General features: G+C 32.4%; 1 protein-coding gene across 1 annotated transcript; it reads left to right on the top strand.

Moving 5' to 3' along the window:
- Positions 1–3,771: 3,771 nt before the first annotated feature.
- On the top strand, positions 3,772–10,000 carry LOC134266995 (uncharacterized). The gene is made up of 3 exons (XM_062749222.1): positions 3,772–3,992; positions 8,826–9,216; positions 9,474–10,000. Exons 1-3 carry the CDS (start codon positions 3,813–3,815, stop codon positions 9,935–9,937), a joined length of 1,035 nt encoding a protein of 344 aa, XP_062605206.1. The 5' UTR covers positions 3,772–3,812; the 3' UTR covers positions 9,938–10,000.
- Positions 10,001–13,262: the final 3,262 nt, after the last annotated feature.

Below are 13,262 nucleotides of genomic sequence, written 5' to 3'. Positions count from 1 at the left end.
AATTCCATTTTTGAAGATTTTTTATTGTCTCACTCCGACCACAAAGTATGAACATTTTTGCGGAATATGGCTGTTTTATAATTATTACAGGAAGTCTTTCGAGATTTCAGTATCCCTGTCTGACAGTCTAGTTTTTTTTAAAAATAAAAATAATTTCTGTTGCAATATTTGGGAGATACTTTTAAAAACCTTGGTAGGGAAACTTGAAACCTAGTGGAATACAATCTGATTAAAATCAGATCCTTTGATCCGCTCCCTTTTGTGTAGCGATCTACGGGAGCGGATCAAAGGATCTGATTTTAATCAGATTGAGTGGAATACTGATAATTTTTGATTACTCTTTTATTCATTGAAATCTCTCGCTCTCTCTCTCCTCCTGTAACCATCTGTAAGCGCAATAATAGATATAAAATCATATTATTTTGTACTGTACCATATATTAGATCTTGGGACAGATCAAAGATTTTTTTTTGTCAAGCGGGGATGTCGAAACTTGTTCAAAAATTGAAATAATAATTTTACTTTTGACAAGAAAATAAACCTAAACGCCGAAATTGAAAGGAAAATACATGTAAACGTGAAGTCTACATCATAGGAATGGGAACATTGGGAACTTTCTCAAATACATGTACCTTCTCAGGTAAGGAATCTGGATAAAAATTATTTAGACAAGAGGTATAAAAAAGCTAATTTTTGGTAGAATGTGGAACTCTCATCGGCAGTTTGCTTTCCCTTCCTATATGCTTCGACTATTAATAATTTATATCCAACCCAGATATTTCCTGACATGCAAAAAAAAACCCCGTAAACTCGCCCAAACTTCAAAACCTATTTCGGGGGGGGGGGGGGGTAGCCGATGACTTCTAATGCTTCAAACCTTAGCCTTTTCATACCAATTTAACACAAATTCGCGTTTACCAGGGAGTCTGCGTTTTCCGAGGGGGTTCCTACGTAACTTTTTTTCTTGCTTTAGTAAATAAATTTAATAACCTTGCAAACCCCAGGGGAGGGGGGGGGGGGGGGCATGGCACTCATGCATAGAATCACAACACAGCCACTTCACTTTATATTGATGGGGGACCTCCAAAATCAGTTGACAAGCAAAAAAAAACAAACAAACAAACAAAAAACAACAAAACAAAACAAACACAAAAAAAAAAAAAAAAAAAAAAAAACTAAGCACCACACTCTATACAATCCTTTTTGGTAGGGGATAAAGGAGGCTTCCTGTAACTTTTCTGTTCAGTACATTACTTTTGAATGCTTGAATCTGCGTATTTTCCTGCAAACAAAACATGTGGAGGGAGCTTCCAAATCAAAATTTTAATTTCTTTAAAACTGCAGCAAAGATTATCCTCAGAAAAAGTGAGCCCCCCCCTGCCCCCTTCATCTGCATACTACGGGAACATTTTAAACCTTTATCTTTACCGAATCGAAATATTTCATGCATACTTCTTAAAGTTAGTTACTTCTGAAAATGGTCCAAAAATGGTGAAAAAGTTCGCTGGAATCTTCCTTGCATGTTAATTGTGGGTGGTCGAAGCCCTTAGATAGGGTTACCAAGACAAGATAGAATTTGTCCCCATTGTAATTTAAAAGAACTCAGAGGTGAGTTTCATTAATACTAAAGTGCAGCTCGCTACTTTCAGAAAGAATGCTATGCTTAACAGAAAAAAAGCATAAAATTTCAGAATGTAATTAATTTTAAACACATTATGAATAACAATAAACACTGTTTCCTGAGAAAATTGTGCTCGTTTATAAAGAAAAAAAAATATGCCCCCGCCTAAATTACCATACTTCACATTTATAGCAACGTACAATTTTTTGGTTTCGTTTCTTATTCACACATGCTTTATAGATCTACTGTTATGTATAAAATCACCTATATATTTTGTGATTTTTGTATACTGTTGTAAAATGGTGAAGAGATTCAAATAGTTGATTGAAAAATGATTGAAGGTACGCGGAGGAAAGCAAATCCGCGAAAATCTACAGATCTAGAGAAAGGACAGAGATTTTTTTTATTTCTTCAAATTATTCATATTATTAGACGTATAAATATCTATACTCTATATTACAGAAAAACATTCTCTCTCTCTCTCTCTCTCTCTCTCTCTCTCTCTCTCTCTCTCTCTCTCTCTCTCTCTCTCTCTCTCTCTGTATGTGTGTACAAAAATAAAGGCCGGGGGTTCCAATCCCTGGAACCCCACTCCATCTCTGGATCCGCCATTGAATTCTATTTTGATTATTCATGTACCATAGAATCAAACTCGTTTATTGTGTATAAAATTTTGAAAATAAGTTTAAATCAAGTTATATAAGGTCTTTATTTAAAAAAAAAAATAAATAAAGCCAATACACATTATTTATAATGAAAATATTTGATCGTAAAAAGATCCGATCTTTTTCAGAGAACGTTATGCATTTTTTTTTACCCCCCCCCCCCTTTAACGGGAGAATCTCGTCAAAGGATGGATGATTCGTATTGTTGCATGCTATAAAATAAATTTAATGTAATTATGCCATAACTAAAAAATTTTGTTTACATTTACATATACAGACAAGAGTAATATTTATTTTTGAAAAAAAATGCACTTTTTCAGTCAACCAAAATACCAGTAAGCTTTCCACCTTTGAAATTTCCCCTGACCAAATAGACTATCGTCGTGGACCACGTGTGTCCAAGTGCTATGTGGTGACAATTTTTTACTGTTCAGTTAGCAATGGATTACATGAATTCTGAGATGCATATTTCAATAAAAGTAAAATAGGATATTTCTTTCGACATGTGCACATCCCTGTAACGATAGCAGTATTCAGGTAAATATCTTTATCATTGCGTTCGATGCGTATTCTCGACCTGCATGCGTGCATATCCAAACGGCTTTTGCTGTTTTCCGTGTTATTTTTTCTAAATTGCAGCAAATGCATTCAAAAATAATTTACTTCTCAGTATAGTTCTAGTTTTTGTTAACTTTTAAAACATATATTTGGTCAGTTTATGGATTTATGACAACTATGCTATCGGAGATGTGTACATGTCGACAGCCAGGCTAGAAAATCACTCAAGTGAAACAAATGCACCAGGCTTTATATAACAGGTACAGGTGGCCAAAAATTTTCAAGTAAATATGGCGGAATCGAAGAAATATGGCGGACAAAGGCGTACAGGAATGTAGTAAGTCGTACAAAGATGAAAAATGATGCCTTTTTAAGAGTTCATGTCAGCTTTAAGCAATTCTTGGAATCCAATGACCAGTTGACCGTTATGCTAGGTCCCCAGAGACCGTTAATGTTCAGCGAAAAACAGGTTACATAGGATTCCATGAATTAAAGCTGTAAACGTTAGCATGTTTTTTAGTAGAGTGAAAAAAAGGGAAATTGAACTTAGACTTACTTGTCCACTTTTTTCTCTGTAAACATAATCTTTTGGGCGTAAATATTTGAATATTTTGCTAATTTTGTGTTGCAGATCTGTTGACTAATATTTCTGTGATGAGTTTTATACCCTCTGTAATAATGATATCATCCCGTGCCCCTTGACGTTCGACTGTTGTTAGTTTATTATTAATTACCCCAAACAGACCCTGCTCTTTCTCAGATGTTGTAAGTATAGGTCACAAAGTTCATCTGGAAACGTCGCTAGCCGGTATTTTTGACCCACAAAAAACTAACTACATTGTGTGAAGCATATGCATACCCTGCAGTTGCAATAAGTCTAGCCTTTGTGATTAAACACCTTTCTCTTTTTTTTTTTTTACCAATTTTATTTAAATTTCGTTGGTTTCCGATGGTTGCACACAGTTGAGATGCAGGGAACTCCGTACACGTGCTGGCTCTGGATTTTGGTTGTCGTGACATTTTACGACATTCCTAGAACCACGGGACACGGCTACCTGGTGGAACCTCCCCAGCGCTCCTCCCTCTGGAGACGGGGCCTCGGTCCGGATAACTTCAATGACAACGCCCTTAACTGTGGCGGATTTAAGGTGAGTGGTAGGATTACTAAGGTTCTTTTTAGAATTAAGAGAAATCAAAATGTTTGCCGAATAAAGCAATCACTTGACGTGAAAATAAATGTTTTAAAACTCCTAATTAAGTAGATCTTCCATAATACTTTCATATATTGAGTCTCAGCCTATAACATTAATCATATAATAATTTATTTCTTATCTATAAATCTATTTTTAAAATATTAAAACTTAAAATTAAATTTAGTTGAAGTAGATTTAATATTATCGTAGATATAATATTTTACGCTGATTAACAAGTGTGTGATATCATCGATCTATGTACAGTCAGGGAGTAGTTGTTAGTTATCTCCGCTGAAATAATTTTTTTCAAGACATTATTTTCTATTATAAGAAATTAAAACACTCTATTAAAAGAAAAAAAGAATAAAAATTTACAAAAGATTAAGTACAAGCTAAATCATATACAAGTATATAAACATTTTACATGTTGAATTTTAATTAGTATTCCCAAACTGATTATAGTTAAATTCAGATAATGACCCACTTTTCTATTTGCTTTTAAAACATTTGTCACTAAAAATTACTTTCTACACATTCATGTAGCACCATACATCTTTCACGGTTTAAATTTTACACTTCTTAGTTCACCTAAAAAGAAATTATAGTCTTAATTAGTCTGACATTTTACACCAAATCAAAGCAACGGTATAATGTAGAATTCTTATATTTACAACTGAGAGCAGAAAAAGATATTTGAAAAATTCTTACATTTAAAAATGAGATCAAATTTAAGCCAAAAAAAAAACTTTGATACAAAGATTTTAAGAAATTTCAATGAATTAAACTAGATGTGTTTGTGAAACAATGAAGCCCCCTTATCGCGGCCTAAAATAAGGTTTTAACTTCTCAAAAGCAGGTTAAACTCCATTGTCAAGAGATCAAGAATGTTTCAAAAGTAAAAACTATCATTGAATATATCTCTGAAATGTGAAATTTGAAGAACCAACAGTCTAAAAGTTATGACCAAGGTTAAAGTTTCTAAAAGTACATCAAACTCTTAAGGTCAAGATCAAAGGGTCAAAATCCTTGCTTACCAGAGAAAGTACTTGAAAAAGAAAAATTCTCTTATCAAATAAAAAGTCTCAGTAACATCTGTTCGAAAACTATGGTCAAGGTAATTTTTTAAATACGTCAACACCAAGACTAAAAGGTCAAAACTTTGGTATGTAAAGTACGATGTTGTCACAAAGAACACACATGTAAAAATGAAAGTCATAGTATTACTTATTATTCACAAGTTAAGACCAAGGTTAAAGTTCTTTTTAGAGTGGGTTCAACTCTTACAGGGTCAAATTTTTTAATCTTATGTGTGAAAAGAAGAAAACACTTGCTGTGGCCTTTAACTCAACATTTAGAGATACATGTATCAACTCAACATTGAATATATATCGACGACGTATTGTCAATTAACAGTGGTAATTTCCATTCCTATGTCGATACGATATAGCCTGGTGAGCTTGATATAAAGGATACCAGAGAGTCTGACACATCTGTTTCATACATACTTGGATATTTTATTTGAAAAAAAAACGTTAATGGTAATCTACCAACCAAGCTATTTGATAAACGTGATTGCTTTAACTTTTCTATCGTCAACTACACTTACTTATGCAGCAATATATCTTCATCACCTGCATACGGAGTATATATATCTCAGTTGATTCGATACGCAAAAGCATGTTCTACGTATGAACAATTTCTAAAACGAATTAAATTATTGAAAAGGAAGTTGATGAAACAAGAATATTATGGACTTTGATATTGAATACAGTTCGTTATCTCCATTCTTCACAATGGGTAAACATGCAAGAAAGTTCTGGCAATAGTTTTTCACAAACAGCATGGGTTAAACTAATAGAGACAGGTCAAATATATTCATACTATATTCATTCATAGTTAATTAATCCCACAGAAATGTATTCTCACAAGGAATTCACTTGTAAAAATTTAAAGCCATAGCTCCAACCAAGTTGAACCAACCAATGAAAAGTTAAGGACAAGATTAATGTATTTGCAAACAAACAGATGAACAGACAAGTCTATAGACAGAGCAAAAATTAAACAAAAATTAAATTAAATTAAAGTTCAGGAAACTTAACTCGATTATCTTTTTTTCAAAAACATTTTTTAGGCACAAAAAAGAGAGGATATTCACCGAAAGGCATTCATTCATTAAAACGAATAAAATTAAAATAGAGAACTGCATTTGCATTAACATTGCATATTGTTGATCATTATACATATATACTGATTTAGAGTGAGAGAAGTTTATGGATTAATGGTGTTGTTGTTTTTTTAATTTAATCATTCTGAAAATATCAATTTCGAAATCAACTCAATATATAATTCAGTTGTTGACCTTTTTACAGTGGACAAATTAATTATGTCTTGTTAATAGATTGTTGTCCTGTTGATGAATTATCTATAAATTACATGCTTCGCCAACTGGACGACTTGCTTTTAGGAAAGACGTAAAAGGATATATTTTGATGTACGGTGATGTATATAAATAGCCACCATTAGTAACGTATATCATCTTTACACTAAGGCTGGGTCACTAGCCCCCTGTGTATCAACAGTCCGATCAGGTATACAGGTATCCTACACAAGGCTATTTTTACATACCAGATAGGTAAAAAGGCAACAAAGATTTAATTAATTAGAAGTAAAAATAATTAATATCATTGATTCTTTTAAACAATTGGCTGTCCAGCATGGAAAAATAAAACTATTTATAAGCAGTTTTTCATTTTCTCTGATCCCTGTTATTTTAATTTTGAGAATCCCTTTGTAATGTATTGCAAAACGGAAACGTAAAAATATTTATTTTTATGCACAATTTCTTAAAAATAAAATCATTCCCTCCAACGATTCAAATCTTTGGAATTAAAAAAAAAATTTGTTACCCTGAAAAACTTTTTTTTAATTCCTCAATTCTGGACACAATATTTTTTCTTTTTATTTTTCTTACATGGTCAAAAGACTTTTGTAGTAAAATAAAAAAATAAAAGTCTTCTCAGCAGTCACGAAAAACTTATCTTAACGGAAAAGACATCAACCTAATAGAGAATTACTAGAAGAAGAAATATGTCTTCTAGGAGTGACGCATGAAACGTTTTTATCAATAGGGGACGGTTTTCACATTGTTTCTATTCGATTGGAGCATATTGACCTTGAATTATTATTGTGGCAACATTCATCATTTTTCAACCGACGCAAAGTACTTTTTGTAACTTAATCTGTACAGAACAGAAAGGTGGTTTTTATAATGAAAAGAATAAGATAAGAGTTAAATAAAATACTTTAAATTTATTCTTTGTAAATTCCTGATTAATGTCTTGATGTATTTTACGTACTTTATGTAATACAAATGTATCTTAAAGTTATGAAAAGCATTTTTTGTGCACATGCAAATCATGAAAAAAAACCAGTTCCATCCAATTCATCAACATTTTATTTACATGCTTTGTCCATCTATCATACCGAACTTCAACTAATTGTCCGAGACGGCGTAGCATTTATGTATAATAAACTATGCGAGATGAGAAAATACGTCTTGAATTAAAAAAAAAAAGAGCAAAGAAGGGGATCAAAATGCGATTATTGAGACCAATTTCAGAAGAAAAAAAATAAGAAGAAAAAAAAACAATTTTTTAATATGAAATTAGCACAAATACCGCTGCAATAATAATTTTTGACTTTTTCACACCAACACCGTGCGCGAGATCAAAACTATTAACTGGAAAGCAAGAAATGTTTAATTTTCCGATGAAGTGGAAGTAGAAAGTAATGTGTTTAGAATTTAATCCTTGACAGAAAAAAAAGTAAAATTAAGGCAAATTCCTGGATATGTTAATTTGAAAAATGAAAATCAGACAAAAATGCATGCTACTGGAAGTGATTATTCAAAATATGACAATTATGCATTGCATCAATCCTAGAAAAAAATCTTGAAATTGAAAAACTGCTTTCCGAGAAATCGAGCGGGCACTGAAAAGGGAATTTCGAAATTGAACGAAAAAAGTAATCTCTTCCGAAGGAAACAGAAAGACACTAAACATCACCTTTTTAAATTCTTAATTTTGGTGATGTTTTATCTTTATTTCGAAAAAAGACAAAGAATTTTTTTAAAAAGGAAAAATGATGACCAGTCGGCAGAGGATTCTCACTCCTCCGTGGCACCCGATCCTACCTCTAATGTTCTAGAGGTCCATGAATGGACCTTTGAGCTTAAATACTGTCTGGTATTGCTATATATTTCATACAAAAGAATATATAAAGATTTCATATGACATTATTGTACCACCCGCTTGAAAAGTGGGAGGATATGTCCGTCCGTCTGACTTTTACTCGCTGGGGTACCTATCTCTTATCCATAACTCCACTGATACCACTGAATGAGACTTTCAAAGAATCTTTGTTAATATATATTGCCACTGTGCACCACCTGTTTTACTTCTTGCTTGGAAACATATTTTGGGTTTCCCATAGCAAAACGTGTAAATACTGTTATTCTTTCTATAATATTGAAGGGTACCCATGTCATATCTGAAAACCCACCTATACCACTGAGTAAAATTTCACGATATTTTCACAGATTCTTTATAACATAAATCCATTGTGCTACTCCTATTTTACTTTTTGATCTGACACTTATTTCGTGTCTCTCAGAGCAAGACTTTGTCATTAAAATCATATGGGAGGCGAGGTATCTTTTGATCAGCTTAGTGCTCACAGTATTTGTAGCAGATTTTATCAAGTGATACTAACACTGTGCTTTATTTCTAGCGCCAGTGGACTCAGAATGGCGGTAAATGTGGTATCTGTGGTGATGCCTATGATCTTCCGCCACCCCGTCCTAATGAGGACGGAGGGTTCTACGGAAGGGGGTTTATCATCAGAACCTACCGCTCCGGGGAAGATATTGAAGTTGTAGTCAATCTAACTGCCAACCACTTAGGATGGATGGAGTTCAAACTTTGCCCCCATGACAACACTGACCAACCTGTGACCCAGGAGTGTCTGGATAAGAATGTATTACCTATCGTAACCGAAAACCAAGGCAAGGGAAGCGTCACGAGGTTTTATGTTGGGAGGCAGAATTTGATTTCTCTGAGGATCCAACTGCCGACTGATTTTTCATGCCAAAAATGTGTTCTGCAATGGAAATATAACGCAGGTAAAGCAGCATTTCAGTAATGTCAGGGACTAACCTGTAGGTCGGTCCTTATAATGGAAATACAAATATTTTATTGACACAAACACAATTACAGTAATTGGTAAAGGCCCAAACAGAACATAGTAAATTTCTGTTTGATGCTATGTTAAGGGTTAAGCATACCTTTTTGACTTATCCCTTCCTTTGAACTGTAGAGTTATACATATACAATGAACTTTTCCAATCAATCAATCTAATAAGTTGACATATCTTTCCAGGTAACAGCTGGGGTTGTGGTGATGACGGATGCGGTGTGGGGCTGGGTCCACAGGAACAATTCTACAACTGTGCCGACATCAGCATCCTCAGGAAGATAAAAATTAAATATAAGGATTCTAGTGAGGAATCCACAGACCACTCCAAAGAACCCGACAACAAAAAGTCTAGTGAAGAAAGCAACAACAACAAAGATTCTAGTGAAGAAACTAGCAACAAAAAATCTAGTAAAGATACCAGTGAAATATCGGAGGACGACATGGTTTCAAAATATAAAAGAAAAGGAAACAAAAAATACATTGACATGGCTAAAAATAAAGCCAATCAAATGAAGTGCCGCCCTACTAAGCGTTGGCGTTCAGTACCGGGAATGGTTCAGTGGTGTTTAGATAGTTGTCCAAAATGTCCGACTTCACATTGTATATGTCAATTTAAAAAATTAAAACTTTTAAACCTTTTGGTGTAAAATACGTGTAACATCCCTTTTTTAAAATTTATTTTGTATAATTTTATACACTACACAAAATTCCTAACTCGTTTTTTTTTTTTTGCCATTTAATTGAACATTTGTCTAACTTTTTGACCAGATATGAATTTGATTATAACCAATTTAATGGTAGTGATTAGTGAGAATGCCAAAAAGCAGTCTACTGGTTTAAACTTATATACCCCGTCATATACAGAATGACAACCTTGTCAGCTAGTGCTAGTAATCATACTGTGCCTCAGTTTGGTGTCAATGCTTAGTCCACCAAACGTCTTCAGCTTTGTAGAATAATCAAACGCGGCATATGGTGTATTTTTTTTAAATTTTTATCACTACAATATTGTATAAACATAAAGAACACAAAATCATAGAAATAAAACTCATTCCTTCAAAATGAAGGAGTATGAGTGTCGTTGTTTCCATTAAATGGTATATATATACGCTTCAGCTAACATTGCAATAATTAATCAGTTTCGTCAATATCTAATTTTCCATGACAACTTTTGGAAAGTAGAATATTTACATATATTTTATTTCTTTGGGGTTGTAATTTTGTCTAGTGTATATATTTTGACAAATATGTGTGGAGATTTATATTGCTTTTTGTTCACGTCTGTAAATTGATTTTTTTTAAAAATGTAAAAATATGATACTCATTTTATGTTACAGGTTTGTGTTTGCTTTTCATCTTTTGAAATTAATTTTCTTTGTATGTTTGTACTTCTGTCAAAATGTAACAAGGCTTGCCGATTTAAAATAAACTGTCATTATATCCTGCCTGAAATAAATATATTGCTAATAATAAATAAATATATCATGATTTTTTACTATATTTACACACTTCATAATTCAATTTAAAATTCAAGTCAAATTATTATAGAATGGAAAACCATATTCACTGCCAATCAAAATCCTAAAACGGATTCACCTGAAACCTTTTATCTTCGTCTTTTCCCGTCCAGTGTGTCTAATTATGGTGATCATTAAGTATTAATTAGTTAATAATGTGACCGCAGAGGAGCTTTCCTTCTCCCCTCATTAGTATGCACGGCACGGGCCACCGGAGAATTTACTCGGGAGTGTTTGGTTTTTTATTTATTTCATGAATTGGCCGCAGAAGTGTAGTGTCTACTGGGACCCCAGGCAATAGGGTATGTACAATGTCTATTTCGATTCTACTAAAAGAAATCTTCTGATGATCTGATCGGTTAACTGCACATGTCACGGTTCATTGGTATTTTCGTAAAGTTTTAAGCAGTGCACTGTTTTGATTTTTAATAAGGTATATATTTTACTTCCAACTGATTGTTAAATTATTGAATGCTGATCGTGTTATTAGAACTATCTGTAAGTATTGGTGTAATTGCATTCATCTAAGAATTAAGTACATATTTCCTGAAATTATTTTTGATAACAGTTATTTGTTATCATTTTCAATTGTGAGATAAAAGTAGAAAAAAAAATGTAGCAAGCATACGGGTGGGGAGGGGAATTTTGTCTAGATTTGAGATGTATTTGACAGAAAAAATAGTTAACAAATGCTACTTTAGTGATGCATCAGGTTTGGATATCAGTATTTATTTAAATAGTAAGAATAGTTTGATTGCTTTGAAATTGTGTAACATATCTTTATTTTTTCAAATGTTATATGTAACTTTCTCTATTTCTTATATTTGGCATGTGCCACTTTAAAGATATACTAATTATTGCCTTACATTTTCATGATAAATTACTAAAAATATATATATTTTGGGGGGGTATTTAATTAAAATAGCATCTTAACAGAAGACACCGGTATATTTAATCTTCAGCTTAAAGTAGATTTATCAAGAAAAAATTAGATATTTTAATTGGCGAAAAGCATATATAGTTCGAACTTGGCCATGCCAAAAAAAACTTGTAAGCACAGGATTTTATATGGAAGCAAATTTCAGTCTAGCAAAACCGAATTTGATCGAACTGTAACTATATTGCCAACATATTAATTTATTTTAAAATATATTTTAAAAACATAGTAATAAGTGAGATTTAAGAATAAGCCTGCTTTTAATTAAAGAAATATATTTAACCCTTTAAACAAATAAAAATGCCTTGCGCCGTGGTCAGAACATTTGTTATAGAGTCCTAGAGTAAGTTCCTTATGTCGCGGGATAATATGTCATCGCAAGACGTGGACCGATCCTTTCTAGGAGTCCATATATAAACCGAGGTCCTGTGTCGCAGTAGGTAATGGCAAATAGTGGTGTCTCATTATGAGTTAAAAAAGTAATATTTTTTATCTTCTAAAATAAGTACGCTCGTAAAGAGATGTCTATAAAACAAAGAAACAAATAAATAATAATCTTTAAAACATGACTTGAAGTTTATTTCCCCTTTTATATGTCCAAATAATGTACATTTACTTTCTTTTTTATCTTCAAAACCCTGACATTTACTTAAATAAAAATGGGTGATTTTTGAGGTATGCAATCTAGAAGTTTTTATTGCTATTCATTAACTTATTTGTTATAACCAGACTGTAAATCAGAAAAAATTAAGGGTCATTATACATGCAAATGAGATCCTCGATAAAAATAAAGATGTGTTACTCAAAATAAATAATAATTAGATTTGCAATCAAGCAATAACTCTGTATGATCTCCAGGGTCAAACATGAACCGTCAAACCCCGTCAAACCTGACGGAAAACTTGTCAAATTCTCAAATTAACTCACATGTCACTCAAAGAGGTGTGGCTAAAAACACCAACAAATGAAAAATCGGTCACTCTGTTATATTAAAAGTTTTTCCTGACAGACTTAACCATTCCAGTTTTCTTTGAATGATTAATGCATACGATTACCCTATTCAAATTCATTAGGTTTATTATGATCCTTTGGAATTGATATGTTCATCTGAATTGGAACACTGACCTTAGAACTATAATATTGTCTGTTAATGGAATAAAATTAAAAGTTAAGGTTGCAGATCGACAGATTTTTTTGTTTTACCGAGAGGTAAGGTTAAATGATATTTCTATGAATATTGAAAAAAAAATTCTGGAAAGCAAAGGAATAAGTCAATAGTCATATGGCCGAAATACATTTTAAAAACAATGATAATTTGATTTTGCAAAACCCAAGCCCGTTACATAGATATTTCATATAAACGTTCAACATTTTTTGTTTAAATTTTCTTCGACTTTATTTTTTATATAATTTGATTTCTTAATCTGTTATCAATTTTTGTTAGATAAAAAGTCTTTACTATATGCTACTGATCATACAAACAGTTTATCTAATCAAAAGTTTCTTTTTCATTGCATC

Source organism: Saccostrea cucullata, unplaced genomic scaffold (assembly GCF_032062105.1).
Source record: "Saccostrea cucullata isolate Sc308-1 unplaced genomic scaffold, CSIRO_AGI_Scuc_v1 ctg306, whole genome shotgun sequence".
Taxonomy (NCBI): Eukaryota; Metazoa; Mollusca; class Bivalvia; order Ostreida; family Ostreidae; genus Saccostrea; species Saccostrea cuccullata.
Note: the sequence above shows the minus strand (reverse complement) of the source record. Positions and strands in the feature narration are given on the sequence as shown.

Coding starts and splice junctions, on each gene's coding strand:
- LOC134266995 (XM_062749222.1), top strand. CDS start 3,813: ATGCAGGGAACTCCGTACACGTGCTGGCTCTGGATTTTGGTTGTCGTG. Junction 3,993..8,825: donor TTAACTGTGGCGGATTTAAG/GTGAGTGGTAGG, acceptor CTTTATTTCTAG/CGCCAGTGGACTCAGAATGG. Junction 9,217..9,473: donor GCAATGGAAATATAACGCAG/GTAAAGCAGCAT, acceptor ATATCTTTCCAG/GTAACAGCTGGGGTTGTGGT.